The sequence below is a fragment of the Geotrypetes seraphini genome, chromosome 4 (assembly GCF_902459505.1).
Source record: "Geotrypetes seraphini chromosome 4, aGeoSer1.1, whole genome shotgun sequence".
Lineage (NCBI taxonomy): Eukaryota > Metazoa > Chordata > Amphibia > Gymnophiona > Dermophiidae > Geotrypetes > Geotrypetes seraphini.
This window is the reverse complement of record NC_047087.1, coordinates 178932311-178959905: the sequence shown is the minus strand read 5'-3', so window position 1 is coordinate 178959905 and position 27595 is coordinate 178932311. Positions and strand designations below refer to the sequence as shown.

General features: G+C 43.3%; 1 protein-coding gene across 1 annotated transcript in view; it reads right to left on the bottom strand.

Annotated features, from left to right (window-relative positions):
* Positions 1-4016: 4016 nt before the first annotated feature.
* Positions 4017-27595, bottom strand: part of LOC117358829 (cyclic nucleotide-gated cation channel beta-1-like) — a 63861-nt gene continuing 40282 nt past the window's right edge. Inside the window, exons 5-10 of the mRNA XM_033940576.1 lie at positions 25799-25922; positions 25675-25699; positions 23179-23215; positions 10195-10285; positions 7575-7611; positions 4017-4526 (exon numbers count right to left, since the gene is read on the bottom strand). Coding sequence (XP_033796467.1) covers positions 4510-4526; positions 7575-7611; positions 10195-10285; positions 23179-23215; positions 25675-25699; positions 25799-25922 — 331 coding nt within the window. The 3' untranslated portion in view covers positions 4017-4509. The remainder of the gene's footprint in view (positions 4527-7574; positions 7612-10194; positions 10286-23178; positions 23216-25674; positions 25700-25798; positions 25923-27595) is intronic.

The following is a 27595-nucleotide window of genomic DNA, read 5'->3' as shown; positions in this document are numbered from 1 at the left end:
ACTGAAAGGAAATGAGGAAGAGAGAGTAGGGAGAAGACGCTGGCAGGGAAGAAGAAAGATGCCAGACTATGGGGGGAGCGGAGAGAAGAAGATGGGTGCCAGACCAATTTGGAAGGGGGAAGAAAGGGAGAGGCACAGTAACAGAGCAAATGGAAGATGCAGAAGGAAGAGAGACAGTGGATGGAAGGAATTGAATGAGAACATGAGGAAAGCAGAAACCAGGCAACAAAGGTAGGAAAAGAATTCTATTTCTTTTTTTTTTTTTTTTTTGCTTCAGGATAAAGTAGTATATTAGTTGTGTTGATAAAAATTTATAAACATTAGAGGCTCTGGTAGAAACCCGTTTACAAAGTATGTATTCTTCCCAATTAATATTTTCAAATTAATAAAGTCTTTTTGCTTATTTGTAAATGGGTTTCTACCAGAGCCTTTAATTCAGTAGCATAATTAAATGAAATAACTATTTCTGAAGTTTATAGGGACGGGCGGGGACGGAGGGGATTCCTCGCGGGGACAGGTGGGGACGGAGGGGATTCCTCACGGGGATGGGTGGGGACAGAGGGATTCCTCACGGGGACGGGTGGGGACGGGTGGGATTCCTCGCGGGGACGGGTGGGACTTTGGCGGGGACGGGTGGGGACGGGTGGGATTTCTGTCCCCGCGCAACTCTCTAGTTGCAGGTCACATAACCAATATAAACTATAACTGTTACAATGCCATCTGGGGCAAGAACTTTCAGAGACAAGTGTTGCATGATAAGTACGCCAAGGCAAAGAAATTTATATCCCATTCAAAATATGAGATGTCAGGTAATAATTTATATAATAATTTCAAAAAGCGATGTGTATTAGGACCCTGCAATGTAATCTGCAGTTCCACGCTCCAGGCCTGGGCCACCCTGGCATAGTCTAAAGATGGAGAGAGGTCCAAAAGAGAGTGTCTGAATTATCGTAATAGTACTATCAGTTGAGCATCTAACCAATATATTTCTGACAAAAGCCTTAAGAAATAATGTCGAAGTTGGCAAAGAGTTCACATAATGTCTAAGTTGCATATAAGAAAAAACATCCAAAGAAGTCCAGCCATAGGTAGTACGCAACTGAGAGAGGACCAGTAAAGTACCATCATCATCATCTCCTCTTTGCCATCTGAAATCCAGCTGATATCATACCAGGGAGAAAAAGAAACATTACTACAAATAGGCAACAGAGGAGTAGAGCAAAAGTCTAGACCCAGCTGGACGCAGATTTGTCTCCACGTGGATTGTAAGAGAGAAAGAAAAAAATAATAAGGGTTCCCCAGGACAGCAGTCACAATTTGAGGAGTATGGAGAAGGTAACTAAAATGATAGGGTTTCCAAAACTGCAGTTCCACTGGGGTCCATGAGAAATAAGAAGTGGACATTAACCAATCGTGAATATGACACATTTGACAGGCCTCCACGAAGCATCTTAGGGGCAACATGCCCATACCCCCCTAATCAATTGGTAAAACCACCGTACAGAGAAGAAGGCGAGAGCAACCCACCCAAAGGAATCTGTGGACCAATTTGTTTATGTGAAGTTCCATTTTCTGGGAAAGAGACAAAGGCAACATCTGATAAACACATAACCATTGAGGGAGTACCATCATATTATAGAGGGCAATATGGCCCATTAAAGAAATAGGAAAATAACGCCAAGAGACAAAACTTTGTCCTATCCAACAAGGGCTGCGTATTAAGATCGTGAAACTGAGAAACATCTTGTGGAATCGTAATCCCCAAATAAACAACTTTCCCAGGTGCCCAAGTGAGGGGGAAAGAACCAGGCCAATGAGTAGGTAAACTAGGATGAAACAGAAGAGCTGTGGATTTTCGATAGTTCAACATAAATCCTGAATGACACCCAAACTCGGTCAAGGCATCAAGCAGATGTGACAAAGAATGTTCAGGATTAGTTAAGATAATCATCAAGTCATTTGCAAACGCCAAAACTTTCAAATCATGGCCCATGACAGAAAGACCAGTTATATGAACATCCCTAGTGCATAAGAACAGAATACAATAAAAATATAAAAGGAATAACAGGGAAGCATATGTAAAGAAGGAAATAAAGTAGCAGTTTATAATTTTTTTAATGAAAAGTGTAAAAAAAGAAGAAATGCAATAGGCAGGAGGATATAATTGCCTATCTATAGCAAATGGAGTTACTCTATATATATATCAAAAAGATATGAGAGAGAATGGGGGAAAATAACCCCATTGAAGTTGCAGAGGTAATTAAAGTGCTTCCAGTGGGAAAGTCCCCTGGCCTAGATGGTTTTACATGAGCTTTTACAAGACATTCTCCCCTGAACTAGCCAGACCTTCCTCGCTTAATGGGTTTAGAGGGAATTCTAGTATTCTATAAGCCAGGAAGAATAGGCCAGTTATGAGTCATAGAGATCTACATCATTATCAGTATTGCCAGTCACCCCTTGAAGTTCTTTGAGGTGAATTACATACGCTTACATAAGCAAATTAAGGAGACCTTGATAAATGACAGGAGGGTGGCAACAATTGTGCTTCTGCATTTAGTATATCTGTTTTAAGCATTACCAATACAGATGCCAAACTCAGTAAAGAAGTTGTTGCAGCAGAATAACTATAAAATATCTGTCAATTTATATAAGCAGACCATTCACCAAAGGTTTCTAAAAAAGCATTATGGGCTCCTTTTACCAAGCCGCGCTAGCAGTTTAATGCATGTAATAGCACGCGCTAAACCATGGGACGCACTAGCCGCTACTGCCTTCTCTTGAGCAGGCGGTAGTTTTGGGCCAGCGCGGGGGTTAACGCGTGATGAAAAGTCACGCGCATTAACCCCGCTAGCACGGTTTGATAAAAGGAGCCCTATTTATGGCCCAAAGTCTTTCTATACTTATAAAAGCTTTTAAAAAATATATATTGCCCATCCTATGTAGCCTACACACACACACACACACACACACACACACACACACATATATATATATATATATATATACATTTATCTAAACAGTAGGTAAATTTGCATGTATGGTTATGGTTATGATTTATTGACTTTTTTGTACCTATATCTAAGCAATTTGCAAAGTGACATCCATAAAATTTATTTTAAAAATATACACAAGTTTAAAATTACAAAACAATCCAAAAAAACATATAACAGATTATTTCTAACAAACTTTACAATACTGTAACAGTTCACAAAATATAATAACCAATGGTTCAATAACTCAACTCAGCTGTTTCTTCAATTTTTAGACAAGTAATCAAACCTGATGGGTATTCCCATCAGTTCTATAAACTCTGTTAAACAGATGACTTATCAGCATTTTTTGTATTTCCAAAGTATATCTGCATATTTTATTTATTTATTCAGGTTTTTAGCCCATACTCCCACAAGAGCCTAGAATGGGTTACAAGTTTACATACATAATATAGGTCAGTAATAAGATATAATAATCAAAGACTTCTAATAACAACAGGATGGATTTAACATATGGGAACAAAGAGGGATGCCCACTCCTTTCTGCCGTAACCCCCGAAGTACACATACCAACTGTGATAAGCCCATTTCCTTCTGCCTGCAGGCCCCCCATACCTGCCCCAACCGCCAATACCCCTGAAACCCCCTGAACCCCCACTCCGACACCTCCCCAAACCCCCATCGAATCCATGAGCTCCCACAACTGCCAATACTCCTGAACTCCCCCACCCCGACACCCCCAAGCCTCAACCCCTCCCCCTTATCTTTTGTAGTATGGTCAGCTGGAGGGATACCTAAAACCTCCAGCTGGCAGACCCACCTTTTCACCATGGCGGGTCTTCCCCTTCTGGTGCATTCTGAGATGCACCAGGAAGGGGGTCTAAGGCCCTGATTGTCTTGGGTGCATAGGGTGCCCTCCTATGGGAGGGGCCTTAGGTGCCTGGGTCAGTCAGGGCCTTAGGCCCCTCCCTGGTGCATCCCAGGATGCACCGGGAAGGGGAAGGCTCACCATTGTGAAGAGGCGAGCCTTCCGGCCGGAGGGTATAGACATCCCTCCAGCTGGCCATACTACAAAAGGTACGGGGAGAGGTCAGGGTGGGGGGTTCACGAGTATCGACAGTTGGGGGGGTCGTGGTTTATTAGCTAAAGAGACTCCAAAGCTGGAATTTTCAGTCAAAAATATGAACATAAACTGCTGTTTGATATACTACTAGTCAAGTTTTTTGAATATGTGTCTCTTATCAGTTTTGAGAGACATATGAGAAATCTTCCTCCTTACACATGCATGGAGTAGGTTTGCCAGAACAGTGACTGAAAAATAAAAAGCAGTTTTCATACTAATATAAATGACTAGTCATTGCTTTGGATGTCCTATATAATATAGAAGAACTGGTAACCCTAGTTGGAAAAAGCCTCTATCTGCAGACCTTTCATTCTGATTTTTATTGAATCCTTTGGTGATGGTGACAATGGGATGGGGGCTGCTCTTCAGTTTCCATTTTCCATTTGTTTCAGGGGCCTAGACCCCCTTCACCCCTGAAACAAAAGGAAAAGAAGAGATAAAATTAATGATTGGAGGGTCAATTTTCAAAGGGATTAGGCTCCAAGTTTTCAAAGTTAGGCTCCTAAATTGGCCTCTATGAAAATTAAGTAGAACTGAGTACCTAAATTTATGCTCAAAATTTCACTAAACTCCTGCATTTAGAATCCTAAAAAGTGGGTGGCAGAGGTAGATTTAGAGCAGGGATAAAAAGTTAGGAACTTTATTTCCAAACCCCCCCCCCTCCCAACTCCTCCTTTTTAGTAAGCAGCCTTAGAGGTTTCTGCTGCGGTCTGGAGCTAAATGCTCCAACGATCTTCTGCCAGGCCGCGGTTTAACCCTCTATTGCACCATGACTGAACACCTGAATTAATTTTTTAAATCTAAGTAAATGAATGTCAGGCCTATAATTAGGAGCACAGGAGTTGATATTCAGTGAGATTTAATCAGGTAGGAAGACTTCTACTTGGTTATGTCTTGCCGAGCAGCCCTCTGCTAATATTTGGCAGACCTTTACCAGATTGTGCAACTAAATATCAGCTGTGACCTCCACAGCACTATCTGGTTAATGCTAGGGCATTCTGGAGAAGGAGTTACTGATGGCAGATAAAAGGCCAAATGGCCCATCCAGTCTGCCCATCCGCAGTAACCATTATCTCTTCCTCTCTCCCTGAATTAGGACTGCATAAAAAGTACAGTAGTACTGTCTTGCCCAGATAGATATCTGAGTACAGATTCTAAATACTGGCTTAATTTTGAGAACCATCAAGGGCTAGATTCTATAAATGGCACCTAAACGCGCCTACGTTGTAGGTGCTGCTCAGTGCAGTTGTCAATCAACAGCTAGACAGCGATGCCTAGGTGTGCTTAGGCATCCTAGAGGTAGGCACTGATATATTAGGCCAGGTTAACTTGGACACTTAACCTGGACACTTAGCAATACACTGGGTGGGAGGGAAGAAAGAGGGGGCAGTTTCTGGTTGGAAGGGGAGAGAAGAAGGGAGGGAGCAGACACTGAATGGAAGGAGAAGAGAGAGGAGGGGCAGATGCTGGATGGAAGTGGGAGACAGGGTCAAATGCTGGTTGGGGAAGAAGAAAGAGTTAGTAAAAGACTGGGAAATAAGAGGAAGTGAAATAGAAGAGCCAGAAACCCCCCAGACAGCAATTAGAGACCACAGGAACTCATGACAGCCATTTTTGTTCACAGCTCTGCATGAAACAGGAGTGTAGAAAGATTGCTCCTGCCCCGCTTCACCGCTAGACCACCAGGCTTTAAAAGTAAGGTGTGGAGAGGTCCAGGAGGCAGGGGTGGATCAGAGTTTAGAAACTCATGAATAAATGAAGTCGACAGTCCTAAACCCATGAATATGGAGTGGGGCTGTATTGTAATTTACTGCATAAAGATAGAACTGACTTTTATGCGGTCCAATTTATGCAGTTAGTGTACACTGCTCAGAAGGATTGTCAATCGTGCAGTATGTCAAATTTTAATAAATATCTCTGGAACACCCCCAAAAAAGCCAGTTTTCAGTTCAGTGCTAACCGGTTATTTTCAGCAGTGCTCTGGTTTCGCGTTACTGAAAATTAACGGTAGCTCCAAACATTAAAACAGAAAATGATGACAGATAAAGGCCATGTGGCCCACCCAGTCTGCTTATCCATATCATCTGCCATCTCCTTCTCCCCCTAAGGGATCTCACATGCCTGTCCCATGCTTTCTTGAATTCAGACATTTTTCATGTCTTCACCACCTCCACTGGGAGGTCACAGGTGATTTTACCACCCAGGAGCTGTTTCTGGCCAATTACATTGCTTTCAATGCTAACTCATACATAACCCATACATAGTGTGCACATTTTGTGAAAATTGCAAATTCTTTCAAAAGAGTGTGCGCTATTAATGAGACCCAATAAAAGCACAAAAGTTTATATAGTCAAACCTTGGATAGCGAGTAACATGGTTTCCGAGTGTTTTGCAAGACGAGCAAACATTTTATTAAATTTTAACTCGATAAATGAGCGTTGTCTTGCAGGACGAGCACGTATACATGCGTCATGTCATCAGAACCCACAGATCAACTGCACACAGCTTATGCTGAGCGCAGATGAACATAATAAAAGCATCATGCCCAATTTACCCATAGCTCAAGCACTCACAGCATACAGTATTTTGTATTAAAGGACTCCTTTTGCGAAGCCGCGTTAGTGGCTTTATCGCAAGCAATTTTTTAGCATGCGCTAATCCCCCGCGCTAGCCAAAAACTACCGCCTGCTCAAGAGGAGGTGGTAGCAGCTAGCACTTAGCGCGCGTTAAACCGCTAACACGGCTTTGTAAAAGGAGCCCAAAGTTTTTGGATTCTGGAATGAATTGTCTGAGTTTCCATTATTTCCTATGGGGAAATTTGCACTGATTTCTTATATTATAATTTATATTCCGCATATCCTACAATTCTATGCAGATTACAAATTATTCAGGTATTCAAGCATTATTATATGAGTGCTTTGGATTACAAGCATGCTTCTGGAACAAATTATGCTTGCAAACCAAGGTTTTACTGTATTTGTTCCTGAAAACAAGATGCAACAAGATGGGCAATGTCAATGACATTTTCCATTTTGCTTCTAATGAATGTACTATTCCTACCACTTTATTTATTTATAAATATATGTTGTCTTTTGTAATTAGCTGATATGGAATAACCATTAAAATAACAATTTTAATATACCACATCAAAAGGTGCAGACCAGCAACTTCAAGGGCAAGACTGAGCAGGGCAGAGTTGAGCCAACTTTTCAAAATTATTAGGGGTGCTAAACCCAGTGGAAATTACCTCTCTCTGCACACAGTCAATGGGTTTGTTCAATATTGGGGAATGCTCAGATACCTACAGCACCCACAGAGCTGGCTCCTATGTCCTCAGTCACTCATTTCTCTTTCACTCAAGCTGGGGTTTCAGATATTTCCCCTCCAGCTGTCAAGCAAAAAATACAAGCAATCCATATCAACCATAAATGTTCAATAAGAGCACCATAAACTCTACTTACTGTCCTCCGAGGGGCTCACAGACAAAGACTCAATGTCCTGCAATAAAGAGAATAAGATAAGCAAAATGAGACCTTCTCAGGCATCCAGAATATTTCTCCTTCTTTCTTGCTATCTATTAGTCTCCTCTCCATGATTCTCTTTTGGAGAAACTTCTCCAAATGGGTTAGTTTTGCACATACTGCGACAGTCCCTCCTGCCAAGAAACACCCCCCCCCCCCGAGACATTCCCCGGCAGGAGGGATGCCCTGTCCCCTCCTGTCAGAACCCCCCCCCACCGAGTGGCCTAAGGGATCTGACCAATCAGAATCTCAGGCCACTCCCAATGCATTCCAGAATGCACTGAGAGAGAGGCCTAAGATTCCGGTTGGCTGAGGGGGCCTTAAGCACCTGGGCCAATCAGGGCCTTAGGCCCTCCTCAGTGCATCCCACGATGCATCAGGAAGGGGAAGGCCCACCATTCAATGGAGGCAGGCCTGCCGGCCAGAGGGAGTAAACATCCCTCCAGCCGGCCAACTAAAAAAGGTACTTATGGGTTCTGGGTGGGCTTGCAGGAGGGGTTAGGGTGCCAGGGGATGTCTCAAGTGGGTAGGGGGTGTTCCAACAGGAGGGACTGGGCATCCCACCTGTCGGGAGATGTCACAGGGTGTGAGAAGTTTCAGGCAGGAGGGACTGGGCATCCTTCTTGCTGGCTTATATCTTGGTGGAGTTGCGGCAGGAGGAATTGAGCACTCCTCCTGCCGTGGACTGAGCAGTAGTGGCTCGTGGCCAGTAGGGGGTGATATCTATGGGACGGTAATGGAATGGACGTCAGGACATGATAGTGCAGTATTAAGCGCCTGCTTTTCGTATGATTCTGGGTAACTCTAGTTAGATACAAACATATGTTAGTTAAGGCCACACCCAATAGAAGCGTACGAAAAATTGGTGAATAAAAATCTGAATATGGATGTAGCCAAGGCCAGAAAAACACACTACAGATTAATATTAAGGGAAAGCATAATATTCTTTTTATGTACTTTGCTATTAGGCTAGATTCATGAAGGAAATCAGGATATACATGGACTCCATTTTGTTCTCTGTCTTTCTGTATCTACTGTGTCTTGAACTCCATTTTGTGTTCCCTGCCTTTGTTCAGGTTTCCCGCTTCTAGCATCGTGGTTCTAATTGATACCAGATGTGCCTTAGGCTGGTTAGAAAAAGTATATGAGATTAAGTATCCCAACCTGAGATACATATAAATGGTTTAAATATGAATGAAATACATAGAATGAATGAAAATACATGGTCTGAATGGAAGGGGCCCCTGAACCTGAATAAGTAATTATGTGTATGGATGTGTATTGAACAAAAGAATTGGTTTTGAAAAAAACATATTATATATATTTGCAACCTAAAGAAATTTAAAGGAAGCCTGAGCACAACATCTGGAAATAATTAGCAGTCTCTAGCATAGAAAGGGGGAAAACAGCCTCTCCTTTTCCTCTAAGGCTGACCAGTTTTATTAGGTGGAACATGAAACTGTTCAAAGCAGGCTGAGAATATTTCAGCATCCTTTTTAACAAATACAGATTCTCTTAATATACCTTTGTGAAAAGGATAAAAGGAATATTGGATATGTTATAAAATGTTAATGTATATTCAGAAATGAATGTAAACAAAACAAATATGATTTCTGAAACTTTTAAACATATAAAGGAATTTTCTTTGTCTAACTTTAAACACCACCTCTTTTAATTTTGATTGGCTGACAGCCAATGATGTCACACTGAGCCAAAGGTATATAATGGGGAGCTTTGAAGTATCGAGCTGAGTTCTTTATCAGAAGGCCAGCATTTTGACAACTATAACGACTTCCCGCTAACGCAACTAGCCTTTTGATGTCCATGATAGAAAAATAGAAACAATAAAATTAAATATTTTGGTGAACCTTGTGTTAGCGTCATTTTCCATGTTTTTTGTTATTTTTCACACCTTGAGTGAAAGCTAGCAGCTTAATTGGTAACTGCAGCTTTATGAGTGCGCTGGCATCCAATGCCTATGCTCAGGACATTCGGGGGTGTGGGAGGCAGCTTCAGGGGTTCCAACAGGAGGCACTAGGCATTTCTCCTGCTGGGGATTGTTTTGGGGTTTGTGGCAGGAGGGACTGGGCATCCCTACTGCTGGCCAACTTCATGGTGGGACGGGTTCCATGCTGCAGCCGTTACAAAGATCGCAGCATGGAGATTCCCTTGTCGCTATCAGTTCAGCGGCCGCATCTATTTAAAATGTAGGCCAGTATTTTGCTGACCTACATTTCAGGTGCCTGTCACGGCCCTAAGTAGACACCTAGGGCCGCCTAAGCTTGCCTAAGGCCCCTTCCAGGCGAAGTGGCCTTGGGTGAGCTTAGGCTGCCCTACATGCCTCCCTAGGCTCACGAAGATGCCTACAATGTAGGCAGCCTGCCTTGGGGTGTTTTGTTTTTTTTTAAAATGTGTGTCCCAATTGCCTACAATTGGGATGCCGTTTGTAGAATTTGCTCCAAAATGTCTTGCTCAAAGAATCTGTGTTCAGTCTTCCATACCAAAACATCTTCAATATGTGCACTATTCACCTCTTTTTTGCTACCATATAAAGGCTCACCTCAGGTTTTGTCAGGGTGCTGACTTCTTTAGGTTGGGGTATCATTTTCTCCAAACCTTGCATAAACCAGCTCAACATTCCTCTTCCAGCCCTGGGGAAAACACAAAATCAGCACACATTAGGCTCTGGTTAACTGCCTCACTTTCTATTTGAGCTCAAATGATGGAGGGGCTTAGGAGCTCAAATGATGGAGGGGCTTAGTGGGTATAGTTGCAGGCTGACATCCAGGGAAGCCAGGGATCCAATCTCACTGACACTACTTGTGCCTTGGGCAAGTCACTTAACCCTCCATTGTCTCAGTTACAAACTTAGGGGTTAATATTTAGAGATTTAAATGGCCAGGAGAGGTACCTTGGTGATTCAATTGCTTATGTGGGGTTATTCAGAGTCTTTCAGCATCACTTAACTAGACAATGTCACCGAATATCCCCACTAACCATCAGTGCCAAAACCAGCTAGTTTGCGGGCAGTCTGGGGGCAAAGTTAGGGTGGAGCGGAAGCTCAGCTGGCTGAGCAACTGCATAAAGTTAAGACAGAAAAAAAGGCTGTCCAAATTTTATACGGAGAGATAGCCGAGCACCAGTCTGAATATTGGCTGGTGCTTGGTTAACTCTACCTCTGATTTTCCCCTCCTTCCCTTTCATCACCCTTCCCTAACCCTTGAAACATTGGCCCTCATCCCGTTAGACTACACAGGAATGTTCAGGAGAACAAGATGGGGGGCCAATGTTCCTGGAGGGGAGGGTGTTGGAAGGGAAAGAGGGAAAATCAGAGGCAGAATTAACAAGCCCCTCCCCCCCCGCCTTAGAAAATTTCACTGGTGGTCTAGTGGTCCATGTCCTCCCCATCTCCCAAACCCAAACCCCCCAATTAAAAAAATTAAATCCTTGGTGTCTAGATGCACCTTCCTACCCCTGACCTCTCCTACTTTCATGGCATCACCCTGCTCTGTGCAGTGAATGCTGGGGATGCACCAGATAGGGCTTACTGCCATATAAGGGAATTTTTCCCAGGACATATCGCACAGGGCAGGAAGCTGACATTGTCCAAGATGGTAACACCGGAGACAGGAATGAGTGGGCATCACTGTTGCCTCTCTTCAAAGGTATGATGGGATGGGCTCTGATGGATTGGGGGTGGAGATGGAAGGGTGCCACTAGACCAGTGGTCATCAAACTGTGGCACGTGAGCCACATGCAGCTCTTTAGCTACTTGAGTGTGGCTCGCAGCTCGTCTAGAGCAGGGGTGCCCAACCTGCTTCCCTTCCCTTCTTGCTGCTCTCCCCCAAGCCTCCGCCATTGGGGAACAGGCCGCCATCACCGCCAGGGAATAGGCTGCCGCCGCTGCCATCGGGGAATAGGCTGCCTCCGCCGCCATCGGGGAAAAGGCCGCTGCTGAGTTCTGAGCTCTCCCTGCTTCCCTTCACCGCGGGGCTGACCAACTCTCGCCAACCGACATCTATTCTGATGTCAGAGAGGACGTTCTGGGCCAGCCAATCGCCAGACAGAAAGGGGGCATGGAAAGAGAAAGACAGAAAGAAAGGGGGCACGGAGAGAGAGAGAGAAAGACAGACATATAGAAAGAAAGGGGGCAGGGTGAAAGAAAGAAAAAGTTGGGGGAGGGAATGAGGTCTGGAGGAGAGGAATCATACAGGAGGTAGAAAGAAGGGAATAAATATTGGATGCACAGTCAGAAGAATAAAGTGCAACCAGAGGCTGATGAAATTACCAAACAAAGGTAGGAAAATGATTTCATTTTCAATTTAGTGATCAAAATGTGTCCATTTTGAGAATTTATATCTGCTGTCTGTATTTTGCACTATGGCCCCCTTTTACTAAACCGCAATAGTGTTTTTTAGCGCAGGGAGCCTATGAGCATCGAGAGCAGCGCAAGGCATTCAGCACAGTTCCCTGCGCTAAAAACCGTTATCGTGGTTTAGTAAAAAGGGAGGGGGTATATTTGTCTATTTTTGTATAGTTGTTACTGAGGTGCCATTGCATAAAATCATCTGCCTTGACCTCTTTGAAAACCCGCAGAATATAAATGGTAATTAACATTTTCTCTGCGTACAGTGTACTTTGTGTTTTTTAAAATTTTATTGTTGGTAGATCATTTTGACTTGGCCACAAAGGTAAGGGGGAAGGAGGGAGGGAAGCTGGGGAGCTGCTGAAAGACATCTAGTAATCCTTGCAGGCTTGACTGTGCAGGGAATTATTTTTGTAAAATCATGTTTTATTATGTGTCTGGCATTATTTAGATTTTAATTTCTATGAATGAATAGAATGAAAATGATGTAAAATTGCTTGCTTGTTTTTATGTGCGTGTGCTTAAGGGAAGTGTAGAGAAAGAGCGGGCTGAGGACACAGAAGGGAAATGGGGAAGAGAGAGTGGGGAGAAGACGCTGATTTATAAATTGACAATTGTACAGAATATTGTTTCTTTTTATACTTTAATATAATAAGTTCAGTATAAAATTATTCGAGGCTTGTGTGGATGGGATCAGGTGGTTTGCGGGGATGGGGACCGAGCTCACAGGGATAAGGCGGGGACGGAGAAAAAATTTTTCCCCGTGTCATTCTCTAGGCTCTGCCACTAATCGATTTCGACTATGTGCGGTGTCAGTCGGGTTGATGTAGCCATCATAGTGCAAGCGGGCACGGGGTATGGCTCTCAAAAAAATTCTTAATTTTGGCTCTTTTGACTAATGAGTTTGCCTAACTCTGTACTAGACTAACATGACCATTTATTTTTTTCATCAAAATGGGACATCTATTAATTGTCAGTCCTGCCCCCAATCCCGTCCCCAATTTATTCCATTCATTTTTCATGTACACATAATATCTTATTAATTCATAATGGTAACCATAAAATTTAAAAAAAACACAAAGCACACTACACAGAAAAAGTCATTTATATTTGGGGGGTTTTCAGAGATGTCAAGGCAGATGACTTTAAAATATGCAATGTTAACTCAGTAACTATAGAAAAATAGACAAATATAGTGCAAAATATAGACAGCAGATATAAATTCTCAAAACTGACACATTTTGATCACTAAATTGAAAATAAAATCATTTCTCCTACCTTTGCTGTCTGGTGATTTCATGAGTTTCTAGTTGCACTTCCTTCTAACTGTGTATCCAGTCTTTCATTTCTTTCTTTCTGCACTCAGGACCAACAATTGTCCCTTTCTATTCCCTCCCTCCTTCTTTCCTATGTCCTTAGTGCCCCCAGTGCCTCCTTCCTATGTCCTTAGTGCCCCAGTGCCTTCTTCCTAAGTCCTTAGTGCCCCTTCCCATGTCCTTAGTGCCCTCAGTGCCTCCTTCCTATGTCCTTAGTTCCCCTTCCCATGTCCTTAGTGTCCCCAGTGCCTCCTTCCTATGTCCTTAGTGCCCCTTCCTGTGTCCTTAGTGCCCCCAGATCCAGTGTCAGTTCTCCTTTGTATCTTTGTTCCAGGTCTCCCTCTCTCTCCCTCCTTTGTTATGATCTTGCCTCTCTCTGCTCTTCCTCAGGGTCTCTCCCCCTCTGTCTGCACCTCCCATTATCCTGCATCTGCCTCCTGTCTTTCCCCTTTGGTCCAGGTCTTTCTCTCTCTAGTCTTTCTTCTGCTTACAACCCCTCCCCCTTTCTCTGCCTCTTTCTCTCCTTCCTTCCTCCCTCCCTCCTTACTATGTCCCCCTCACTGCCTTCCAGCCTTTGTCTCACCCCCTCCCCTGAAGCCAGCCAGCCTTCCTGCCTCCCTCCTTCCCTTGCAAAAGCCAGCCTGCCTGCCTCCCCCTCACTGCCTTTCAGCCTTTGTCCCACCCCCTCCCCCAAAGCCAGCCAGCCAGCCTCCCTCCCTCCCTGCCGTGCCGAATATGAGAAAGCTCAGCAACCAACAGCCTGCATATCTGTCTGCCTCCCTACCTCCGAGGCCTACCGCCGATTCTTCCTCTCCCCCCCCCGGTCCACCGCCGCCGCATGCTGCTACTTCCTGCCTGCCGCAACAACTGCATGAAAGGCATGTCCAGGCACCAGCCCAGAAGCCTTCTCCCCAACGATTGGCTGGCCCAGAACTTCCTCTCTGACGTCAGAATTGACATCAGGGTGAAGGCTTCTGGGCCAGCGCCTGGACATGCCTTTCCAGCTGTTGTTGTGGCGGTGGGCAGGGAAGAAGGGAGAGAACCCATTCTCCTGCGATCGCCTGTCCCATTGTCCCCACACACAACTTCAGGATGCCTTCGCTGAAAACGGGACATTTCTGTGTCCCAAAGCTGTGCGTGGGGACAACGGGATAGGGGATCCAAAAAAGGGATGGTCCCATTCAAAATGGTATGTATGGTCACCTTATACTAGACACTAGGGATTTAATTTTTATAATTGGGAGTTTGGATCTGGGAGGAAGGGGGGGTGGAAGAATGGGCCACTAGACCACCAGTAGAATTTTTTAATGGTGGGAGGGTGGGCCATTAGATTGCTAATGACATTTTTAAATTGTGGACAGTGGCAGTTTGGGGGGGCACTAGACTACAAAGATATTGTTTAGGGGGGGATAAGAGGCAGATTTTTTAAATGTCACCCTTTCTGCCAGAGCCAATTGTGGCTCAGGCACCGACAAGAGGAGTGACATCTGTCAATGAACAGTAACAATCGGCAGTAAATGTGTTTTGGGTTTTTTTTAACCACGGAGCAAGATTTTGTTATTCTCATGGGGCTACAAAAAGCTTTGCTTCTGCATCCATGGTAATTCTGCTACAAGTTTTACTGTTCCCACGAATATACTATGGCTTACTGCACGTCCCTATCCCATATCATTCTCTAGCACTAAGGCCATTTCTTACTGTGAATATCCATATGCAAATAGTGACTTTCTAAAACTGGCATTTACATGTGTATGAATATAAGAATAGCTATACTGTGCCAGACCAATGATCCATCTAGCCTAGTATCCTCTTCCAGCAGTGGCCAATCCAAGTCACAAGTACCTGGCAGAAACCCAAATAGTAACAAGATTTCATGCTACCAATCCCAGGACAGCAGTGGCTTTCCTCATTTCTATCTCAACAGCAGACTATGGACTTTTCCTCCAGGAACTTGTCCAAACCTATTTTAAATCTAGATATGCTAACTGCTATAATCACATTCTTTGGCAACAAGTTCCAGAGCTTAACTATACTTCTCCCTGCGTAGTCACGGTTTCAGCATTCGCGGTTTTGATTATTCACAGTTTTTAGCTTGCTGGCTCCTCCCCCCCCCCCCCCCCCCCAATTACATCAGCTTGCATAGAGAAATCACCGATTCTAAGTGTTTACAGAGAAAAAATGCTGATTCCCGGCACTTTCTTCACCATGTTTTGCCTCTCCTTCAGGAACAGGCCAGGTCTCCTACCATGTTATTCGCGGTTTCACCATATTCACAATGGTTTTTAATAGAAAACAGCAAATAACATATGAAAAAGTTATTTGCGGTTTATCTGTATTCACGGTTCTGTTAATCCCCTATCACAGCGAATACGGAGGGAGAAGTGTATTCTTTAAGTAGAAAAGTATTTTCTTCTGTTTGTTTTAAAAGTATTACCATGGTGTAAGCTGAAAGGATCAATAAAAATGGCTACTGACCTTTATGTGAAGAAAATAAATAAAAACAAGAGAAAAAGGAAACTGATATGGTTCTCCAAACTAGTGGCGGAGAAAATAAAGGCAAAAGAGTTGGCATTCATTAAATATAAAAAAACTCAAGAAGAGGAGAACAGAAAGGACTACCAGGTGAAACTGAAAGAAGCCAAAAGAGAAAGATACATCTAGCGAAAGCACAAGCGGAAGAGCAATAGGCTAAAAATATAAAAAAGGGAAACAAATTTTTTTTCTGATATATTAGTGAAAAGAGGAAGATGAAAAATGGAATTGCGAGATTAAAAGATGCTATGAACCGATATATGAAAAGTGATGAGAAAAAAGCAAACATGCTAAACAAATACTTCTATGTTCACAGATGAAAATCCTGGAGAAGGGCTGAGATTGTCTGGCAAAGTTACACATGAGAATGGAGTAGATACCACGCCTTCAAGGAAGAAAGCGTTTATGAACAACTTAAAAAATTGAAAGTAGACAAAGCAATAGGACTGGATGGGATCTAGCCCAGGATATTGAGGGAGCTCAGAGAGGTTCTGGTGGGTCCTATTTAAGATTTGTTCAACAAATCTTTGGAGACAGGAGTGGTTCCTGGGGATTGGAGAAGAGCGGATGTGGTCCCTATTAGTTCTGCCCGATTTCCGATTCAAATTGCTTCACCGATTCACTTTGGGTGAATCGATTTGAATCGATTTAAAAAAAAAAAAAAAATCAGCCTCCTGATTCAGTGACTGATCCTCCCCCCTCGCCCTCTAAAGCAGGAGCGGCAGCGCTGCCTCTTGCTGGCTGTCCACTGCCGTAGCCGCTCCTGCTTTAGGGGGTGAGGGGGGATTGTCAAAAGGGAAGTGCTGTAGTCAGTGTCCTCTGGCTTTCCCCCTGGCCTCCTGCTCTTATATTTACCTAATTACAGCAGCAGAGCAGCCTGCAGAGAGGATCACCAGTACTGTAGCGATCCTTGCAGGCTGCCATCGATCTCCGGAGCTGTCGTTTTCTTTGTCGCGATCCTGCCTCTTTTGCCTCTCTGATTGTTAATATTCTGGTTTATCCAATTTTTCTGGTTTTATATGTATAGCCACTACATGCTCATCTGCTCTTGGATTAGGCCCTATCTATCAACAGGTTTTTCTAACTAGTGAATCCTGTGCAGTATGATTTCATGTTTGCTCATTTCACCAAAACCCACTTGTGCAGGTTAATCAGCTGCCCCCCCCCCCCCACCCCCCAGGCTTATTTAAGGCACAGAACTACTTCAACTGAGAAAAAATGTGATGGAGAGGCGAGGAATTGAGTGTCCATTTGTGAGGTTGCAGAAGATGACTCAATTTGTATGCCAGACAGTTTTTCTCTCCTTGAATATAGACTGCTTTCACAAAGGTGTTGTGATGGATTGCCCAGTTCCACACCTTTTTAGCTTCCTGATAAAGAGGGAGAGATCCTGTTCCTCCCTGCTTGTTGACATAGTACATGGCGACTTGGTTGTCTGTCTGAATAAGGATTAATTTATCGTGAAGAAGATGCTGAAAAGCTTTGAGAGCATTGAAGATTGCTCTGAGTTCCAACAGATTGATATGACATTGACGATCCGTGCTGGACCAATGGCCTTGAGTATGGAGACCGTCTGGAGGATTCTGTCGTGAGGACCATCTGATGAGGGGGCATTTGAAACAGTAAACCTCTGGAGAGATTGGAAGAGAGCATCCACCAGTGGAGAGACTGTCTCAACCAAGGAGTTTCTGTAATATGTTGAGAGAGTGGGTCGCAAGCCTGCGCCCACTGAGATGCCAGGGTCCTCTGAGGAATTCCGAGGTGAAGTCTGGCAAAAGGAGTCACGTGAACTGTAGAGGCCATTTGACTTAGTAGAACCATCATGTGTCTTGCTGAAATTGTAGCCAAGGAAGACACTTTGTGGCAAAGATGAAGAAGAGCATCCTGACGTTGTTGAGGAAGGAATTCTCTGAGTCAGACAGTGTCTAGGACAGCTCTGATGAACTGTAAAGTCTGAGAGGGCTCTAGCTGGGACTTGGGAAAGTTGATTTCGAACCCCAAACTTTGTAGGAACCACGTAGTCTGTAGGGTCACTACAATAACCCCTTGAGATGTTGAATCCTTGATGAGCCAGTCATTCAGGTATGGGAACACCTGTAGACCATGGTTTTGCAGAGCTGCTGCTACTACTACTACTACTAGGCACTTGGTAAACACTCTTGGAGATGAAGCCAGGCCGAAAGGTAGCACTCTGTATTGAAAATGCAGATTTCCCACCCAAAATAAGAGGAACTGTCGAGAGGCTAGATGAATGGGAATGTGAGTGTAAGCCTCCTTGAGACCTAGAGAACATAACCAATCATTCTGATCTAGAAGGGGGTATAATGATGCCAGAGACAGCATCTGAAATTTCTCTCTGACAAGAAATTAGTTGAGGGCTCTGAGATCCAAAATAGGTCATAGATCCTCCTGCTGGTCCGGAGGAACCTCCTCGATGGCACGGAGACAGAGCAGAGCTTGAGCTTCCTGAAGAAGAAGGGTGGTCTGGGATGGATTGGAAGGATACTCTCTTGGAGGCAGATCTGAGGAACCTGGATGAAATGAAGAGATTATCCTTCCCTGATGATGGACCGTACCCAGAGGTCTGATGTAATGATCTCCCAGCGTTAGTAAAAAAGATGGAGACAACCTCCAATGGGAAGGGGAGAGGACAAAGGCAGAACGATGTAGGTTATGCTCTGTATTAGATGGTCAAAACGACTGACAGGCCTTAGGCGCAACAGGAGGCTGAGGTTTCTGCTGCCTCTGTGGCTGTTGAGTGTTTTTAAATGCTGATTGCTGCTGCTTAAGTTACATTTGTATATTCAATGCCAATGTGTGAAATTACCTGCATAAATGTTTGAAAATTGGGGGGGGGGAGGCGGGAATTCAAAGATGATCCCAAGTGAAACTGAAAACATTTTCCCTGCACATATACCATATCTGCATCAATAAAGCATGAGGGGAATTTTGTAACTGTTAACATACAAAAAGTGTGCATTGCTGCTGGATTTTCAAAACCAATGTATCTGCATACTGCCGCTTCACAATTACCCCAGAACTGCTGATCAACAGCATAGATATCTGTCTAGAAAATAGGTTTCGAAAATAGTGAATTGGAAGGGTTTGGCAAGAAAAATGCCCATTTGCCCCTTTTTGCCACCTGTTGGATGTTTTTCTGTTGGATGTTGGATGTTGACCTAATCTTCAACGGACTAGGGGGGCCAGCAAAGGAGGTGACAGTATTAGCCCCGCTAGGTAACAGTGATCACAACACGATCCAGTGCAGGCTAGAAATTGGATAATCAAAAGGGAAAAGAACCACAACGACGGCACTCAACTTCAAAAAAGGAAATTATGAAGCCATGAGGGAAATGGTGGGAAAGAAACTCAAAGGCAACATAGAGAAGATGGAATCCGTAGAAAAAGCCTGGACTTTACTCAAGGGGACTGTGCACGAAGCGCAAAACCTGTGCATCCCCAGGTTCAGGAAAGGGTGCAAAAAAAATAGAACAAAAAACCCAGTGTGGATAACAAATGCAGTAAAGAAGGCGATAAGCGACAAGAAAGCATCGTTCAGAAAATGGAAAAAAGACCAAACAGAGGAGAACCAAAAAGTGCACAAAGAACACCAGAAGGAGTGTCACCGAGTGGTTAGAAAAGCAAAAAGAGAATACGAAGAGAGACTGGCAGAGGAAGCAACAAACTTCAAGTCGTTCTTCAGATACGTCAAGGGGAAGCAACCGGCAAGAGAAGAAGTGGGACCATTGGATGATGGAGATAGAAAGGGAGTAGCAAAAGAAGAGAAAGAGATAGCTGACAGGTTAAATGAGTTCTTCACGTCAGTCTTCACGGTGGAGAATACAACCAACATTCCGGAACCCGAGGAGATCGCAATAGGAAACCAAGATGATAAACTGGTCAATTTAGAGGTAAGCCAAGAAGATGTACTCAGGCAGATAGACAGACTAAAGAGCGACAAATCGCCAGGTCCGGACGGCATTCACCCAAGGGTACTCAAGGAACTAAAAAACGAAATAGCGGAGCCACTTCGACAGATATACAGCCTATCCTTAAAAACTGGAGAGATCCCGGAGGATTGGAAAATAGCAAATGTAACGCCCATCTTCAAGAAGGGCTCAAGGGGCGACCCAGGAAACTACAGGCCGGTGAGCCTGACCTCAGTCCCAGGAAAGATGATGGAGGCACTAATTAAAGACAGCATCTGTGAACACACCGAAAAAAATGGGCAACTAAAACCGAGTCAACATGGCTTCTGCAAAGGCAGGTCATGCCTCACCAACTTATTGTACTTCTTTGAGGGGGTGAACAACCAGGTGGATAAAGGGGAATCTATAGACATCATTTACCTTGACTTCCAAAAAGCCTTCGACAAGGTACCACACGAGAGACTGCTTAAGAAGATATGGAACCACGGGGTGCAAGGGGAGGTCCACCGATGGATCAGAAACTGGCTGGCAAACAGGAAGCAGAGGGTTGGAGTAAAGGGCCATTACTCAGGCTGGAAAGGGGTCACGAGCGGAGTTCCGCAGGGGTCGGTGCTAGGACCGCTCCTGTTCAATATTTACATAAACGACCTAGAGGCGGGAACCAAGTGTGAGGTCATTAAATTTGCAGATGACACCAAACTATACAGCAGGGCTCAAAACAGGGAAGACTGCGAAGATCTCCAAAAGGATCTAACGCAGCTGGAAAAGTGGGCCGAAAAGTGGCAAATGAGCTTTAACATAGGGAAATGCAAGGTCATGCACGTGGGGAAAAAGAACCCGATGTTCACGTACAGAATGGGGGGAACACCGCTAGGGGTCAGTAACCTGGAGAGAGACCTGGGAGTGATGGTAGACGCAACACTGAAGGCATCGGCGCAGTGCGCCACAGCCTCAAAGAAAGCAAACAGAATGTTGGGTATCATTAAGAAGGGTATTACGACCAGGACGAAGGAAGTCATCATGCCGCTGTATCGTGCAATGGTGCGGCCTCATCTGGAGTACTGTGTCCAGTACTGGTCGCCGTACCTCAAGAAGGACATGGCAGTACTTGAGGGAGTACAAAGAAGAGCAACTAGACTGATAAAGGGAATGGAAAATCTCCCATATACCGACAGATTGAAGCAGTTGGGACTTTTCTCACTAGAAAAGCGGAGACTTAGAGGAGACATGATAGAAACCTTCAAGATCCTGAAGGGCATAGAAAAAGTAGACAGGGACAGATTTTTCAAATTAAGGGGCACCACAAGTACAAGGGGGCACTCGGAGAAATTGAAAGGGGACAGGTTTAAAACAAACGCTAGGAAGTTCTTTTTCACTCAGAGGGTGGTGGATACATGGAACGCGCTCCCAGAGGCTGTTGTGGGCAGCAAAACATTAAATGGTTTCAAAGAAGGTTTGGATAGATTCCTTGAAGAAAAAGGGATTGAAGGGTATAGATAGGTATAGACCACTTCTCAGGCGATGGGCCTGATGGGCCGCCGCGGGAGCGGACCGCTGGGCAGGATGGACCTATGGTCTGACTCAGCGGAGGCAACTTCTTATGTTCTTATGTTCTTATGTTCTCTTTTGAAAATGAGCCCCTTAGTGAACATCATCATCATCAAGTCAGCCACTGAAGACATAACAGAGACATCATTATTGTTTACTATTATTATGATTATATTAGTTTTTTAAAATGTGAATTAATATATGATTGTTTAAATAAATTTCATTAAATTGTATTATTCACTAGAAATTGGCTGTAAAACAAAACAAATAATAACAAACGAGCTGTTGTTTACTGATGGCTATAGTACAAGTATGTGTCTTGGTGATCTGAATAAATCAGGTTCTATTCACTAACTGTTCACTAGATGGCATAGTGGGACTGAAAGTGAAAATGTGGGCACCAGAACTTTATGTGAATAACAGGAAGGTAGCTCAAAAGACATAGAAACATGATGGCAGATAAAGGCCAAATGACCCATCCAATCTGTCCATCCACAATAACCATTATCTCTTCCTCTCTCTAAGAGATCCCACATGCCTATCCAAATATTTTTTGAATTCAGACACAGTCTCTGTCTCCACCACCTTTTCCGGGAGACTGTTCCATGCATCTACCACCCTTTCTGTAAAATATTATTATTTTTGATTATTCCTAAGCCTATCACCTCTTGACTTCATCCTATGCCCTCTCATTCCAGAGCTTCCTTTCAAATGAAAGCAACTCAACTCATGCGCATTTATACCACATAGGTATTTAAATGTCTCTATCATATCTCCCCTCTCCCACCTTTCCTCCAAAGTATACAGATTAAGATCTTTATGTCTGTCCCCATATGCCTTATGACAAAGACCATGCACCATTTTAGTAGCCTTCCTCTGGACCTACTCCATCCTTATTATATCTTTTTGAAGGTGTGGTCTCCAGAATTGTACACAATATTCTAAATGAGTTCTCACCAGAGTGGCATCAATACCTCCTTTTTCCTACTGGCTATACCTCTTCCTATGCACCCTAGCATCCTTCTAGCTTTTACTGTCACCTTTTCAATCTGTTTGGCCACCTTAAGATCATCACATACAATCACACCCAAGTCCCCCTAAACTGTACCATTCCCTCTGGTTTTTGCAACCCAAATGCATGACCTTGCATTTCTTAGTATTAAATTTTAGCTGACAAATTTCAGACCATTCTTCAAGCTTCGCCAGGTCTTTCATCATGTTATTCACACCATCCGGTGTATCTACTCTATTGCAGATTTTGATATACGTGCAGTGCGCCTACCCTCTGGAACTCCATACCCAATCACATAAGAGAGGAAACAAACGTAAACCAGTTTCATCCAAACTAAAAACCTTCTTATTCAAAGATGCCTTTGATTAGTCCCATCTCTTTTAAAGATGCTGTTTAATAGCAACCGCCCTTCTAAGGACAATCTAAAGACAATTTGAGTTCCTTTCTTTTAGCCTCTCCCCTACCTTTTGTTCTCTTCTTCAGTGTTTCTTTTCTATAAGATTGTAGTTCAATCCCTTCTCTCCTTTTGTATAAGTCTGTCTGTTTAGTTAACTGTACCCCCAAATATGTTTGTTAACTTGAATGTTTTTATTGACTAACGTACACTGCCTAGAAGCCTGATTAGGCGATATAACTAATTTTTAAATAAACTTGAAACTATAAAATGCACAGTAACAATTATGTGTCAAATCATTAGAATAACGGCCTATATGGTATAGACTGGATTCTATAAATGGTGCCTACGTTGTAGGTGCTGCTTGGTACAGATATCGATCAACCACTAGGAAGGAAAGGGAGACAGAGAAAAAGAGAAAGAGAGAGAGAATTATGTAGAACCCACCTGTTAGTTCCTTGATCTAGGAGGATATCAGCTATCTCTATCAGACATGAGAGAAAAAGAGAAAATTAAGAGGCCAGTTTTCTTAAACTTTAGCAAGCAAACTTTGGTGGGCAAATCTTCCCTGTTTAAAAATTCAATCTTGCTTCTGTCTGAATAAAATCAATGTGCACCCAAATTTAACTATTCAAAAAGGGGAGACATGATGGAAGCAAGCTCTAATAATAAAGTGGAAAGGCATTTTCAATTGGTCATACAAGTCAGAATAGGGTTGTCATGTCAGAACATCCAAAATGGACTACCATCTCACATGTTTTTTCAAACAGGAAATATATCAGAATTTCCTGGTCAAAAATATGTTAGATGGATGTCTGTGTGCCAAGGACATCCCGTATGAATAGCCTTTTTTCAAACTGGAGCATACATCATATGAACTGCAAAAAGGCAGGGAAAAGGACATCTGTTTGGCATCATTCTTAGAAGAATGGCCACACAAATGTTCATGCAGAGCAGACAGGGAATCTAGTGGGTAGTGCAGTGGGCTGTGAATCAAGGGTCCCAGGATCAAAATCTCCTTTTAACTCTTATTTTGTAAATGTAAGCTCTTTAAGAATTTAAAAACACAAACTGTACCTGAATGTATGCAACTTCAACAGCCATCAGATTTGCAGGTGGCTTATAGAGTATACAGGGTTACCAAATGTCCTGATTTATCCAGACATTTCCTCTTTTTAGAGGACTATCTGGGTGTCTGGATGGCTTTTTACCCTATTTGGGGAGAAAGTCTCTAGAGCCTTAACCTGTCTTCCCTGTCCCCCACCTACCTCTGAGCTCGGCTGAAATTGAATCTTCAAGCTAGCTGGCAGCAGCAGCAAGATGAGCCTGCTGCCGTCGACCTGTCCCAGAAGCCTCCTGTCCCAACTATGCGAGAACAGGAAGTCTCTCCAAAAAGAAGGCATCCAGGGCAGGCCAACGTCAGCAGGTTCATCTCACTGCTGCTGATGGCCGTTCCAAAGATTCAGTTTCAGCAAGGAAGTAGGAGGTACATGGGGGACAAGTGAGAGAGAGAAGCACCATCCCGCAGAGGGGTTGGAAGGAGGAATAGAGAAAGAGAGAGAAAGAAGCAGTCATGGGAGGGGAGTTGGAGAACGAGAGAGATGAACCTGTGGGAAAGGGAAAGAGAGAGAGAGAGGGAGAGAGAAAGAAGCACCCATGTGGGAGGGAAAGGGAGGGGGCCATTAAGAGAGCAGCACGGGGCTGAGCAGGAAGCAGGAAAAGCTCGGCCCTGTCGGGTGCGCTGCTGGCCATGAAAAGAGTCTCAGCAGGGGGAAGGGCGCAGAAAGATCGTTCCTGTCCTGTACACAGCTGGACCACCAGGTATGTGCAAAAGGTAAGCGTGCGGGAGGAAGTTTAAAAAAGTTAGTTGGCTGGGATGGAATACAGGATGCATCCCTCCTGTCCCGGCCTACCATTAGACCACCAGAGGGGGTACAGGGTAGGAAGATGAGGCAGAGTGGAAAGCCTGGCATGGAGTGAGGGGGGATGGGTACAGAGCCTGGTAGGGCAGGGAGGGAAGAAGGCTGGGTGGAGAATTTGGCAGGGAGTGAGAGGGTTGGGTACAGAGCCTGGTAAGGAAGAGAAGAGTGCTGGATGCAGAGCCTGGCAGGGAGGGGGGCTGGGTGCAGAGCTTGGCCAGAGAGGGTGTGAGGGATGGGACACTGGGTGCCGATCCTGGCAGGCCATGGCACTTGAATATTAAACCCCCATCTTATATTCGAGTCAACCATTTTTCCTCCTTTTTGGAGGGGAAAAATGGGGGTCTCGACTTATATTCAGATCAACTTATATTCGAGTATATACAGTACATATGTTAAGCTCAATGCTTGGGAATATCCTTCAAGCCTTGGACATGGTAAAGATAGGTTCTTGAGTATAACATAAGAATCCAGCTAGCTTGGCTCCATCTACTAGGTCTTCAAAGGAGACACTCCTCCTTGTCAATTGAGGGCCATTGTTTCAAACAAGAAACCATATTGTGACATAGAAAGGCACTAGAAAATACTAAAACAGGGAATTCAGGTCTATAAAAGAGACTAGCTTCACCTACACACCCACCCATTCAGACACACACATCTTTCATTCAGATAGAAAATACCCTTCATGCTCTCTCTCACACACACTCCTCCTTCCTCAAACCCAGAATACACATCTTCAGAAGGTCAGCCACATTTTCTTTATACACACACACAGTTCTGTAATGAAATATTCTTTCTGTACATTTGTAATAAAGCCTATTTGTAATATAACCTATTTCTATTTCTATATAATATAACCTTTCCAACTATCCCTGAATATTGTCTTATTATTCAGCAATCCCACCAAAATGAAAGATTAGGCAAAACACAAAAGATCACAAAGTCCACAAAATCATGGCTACAAGTAACTGTAGTCCTATAGTCAAGAACATTTCTCTAACAATGGCTATAAAAATATTTTTACCATTTCCATTCTGCTCTTCCTTTTTCTGCATCAATAGTATAAGAACAAAAATAGAAAAAAATAATAATTAGAAGGTTGAAGACAACACACAAAGCAGAAGTATTATTTCTTTCCTGTCTTGTACCTGCTCCGTGCTGGCATCACTGTTACTCTGGATGGTGCAGGATGGGGTGGGGCAACCACTGGGCTGAGGGATTACTCTCACCAGTCCTTGGGTCAGCCATGCAAGAAATCCACCTGCAGCGTTTCTTCAAAAAAGGGAAAGAATACCAACTGGAAGAAGAACTACATTCAAGTTTAGACATGGAAGATCATAAGCAAAAGAGATAAGAATGAGTGAGAGGCACTTAGAAAAAGTAAATACAAAAACCAATTACAAGAGAAGAAAGTAAAGGCTCCTTTTACTAAGGTGCGCTAGCGTTTTTAGCACACGCTAACCACGCGCTAAACAAAAAATATTAATGCCAGCTCTATGGAGGCGTTAGCGTTTAGCGTGCGCTAAAACCGCTAGCACACCTTAGTAAAAGGAGCCCTAAGTATCTGTTGAATTTATGAGTTATGATTGTATTGGGAAGGTTTTTTTACATTAGTACTTGAGTTTACCCAGGTACATTAGATAGATTGTGAGCCCACCAGGACAGAAAGGAAAAATGCTTGAAGTACCTGTACGTAAAACCGCTTTGAATGTGGTTGTAAAACTACAAAAAGGCAGTATACAGGCCCCAATCCCTTTCCCTTTATAATCATTTTTATACTCTGTAAACCATTTTGAATGACTTTTAGCCAGTATGATAGCACATTAGATTTTATATATGAATAGAAAAGGAAAGAGACAATAATGAGGAAAAAAAAGTCAGAGAAATGGAAAACTAGGAGCACAATCATGAATTTCAATGAACTCCATGTGATTGAGTTCTATAGACCTATGTTTACCTGTATGGGATGGTACTGCTAGAGGAAATGAATTCTCCAGACTTTTCTCATCATTTAAACATAATAATACTATAAGCTGAAAGTCTTCCTTCAAAATTATCATCACCTATATAGGACAATGCTATGTGATTGAGAAAATTCATCTGAATAATATTATGCGATGAGCTGAATATTATTGACTTATTACTCATATAGGATAGTAGTGTGTGATGAGATGAGTCTTAAGATGAATTACCACTCACATTAAATACTGTTAGAGTTGATTTACCCATTGTGCTAGCAACAAAGCATACAAAGTCCATAGAGACAGGCTGGCAACTAATGCAAAGGTTCTTCAAAAAGTTTCCGCACTTTCATATTTTTGCTGGAAATGGGGCTGGAGAAGTGGTAAAAGGGCATGTCGTAGAATGTCATGGGAAAAATATATCACAAAACAGGGTGATTATGTGGAAAAGTGATGTAATTTGCTTTTGAGATATTTATTAAATAGTTTTTTAAAAATAAAAGTGCAGAAACTTTTTGAAGATTCCTCATATTATGTGCCATTCAAAGCTGAAGGCGGGGCAATGCTAGAAGCTGAACAGCACAGAAATTGTACCTAATCAACGTGAATAATGTTAGGTCCAATCTGATGCAAGACAGCAAATACATTAGCTGACTTATTTCAAGGAACTTGATTTAATTTCCCATTTCTCCATGAATTACATCTACTAGCATAAAGCAAAATTACTAGTTGCTAAAACAGATAGAGATTGAGGTTGGCGGCAAAGATGGCAGTTGCACATTGTCTGATTATCTCTCAAATTGGTAAGAGGCTATAAATGTGCACTTGCTGCAAGGAGCTCCTGGTTCCCAGAAAATGAGTCCAATCTCTTGAGGGTAGAACAACAGAATTAAAGGAGCTCAGCCAGACAAAAAAGTTTATAGAGGAGAGCTTCAGAGATATACCATAACAGAGTGGTCTTAGGTACAGCTCAGGAATAGCAGT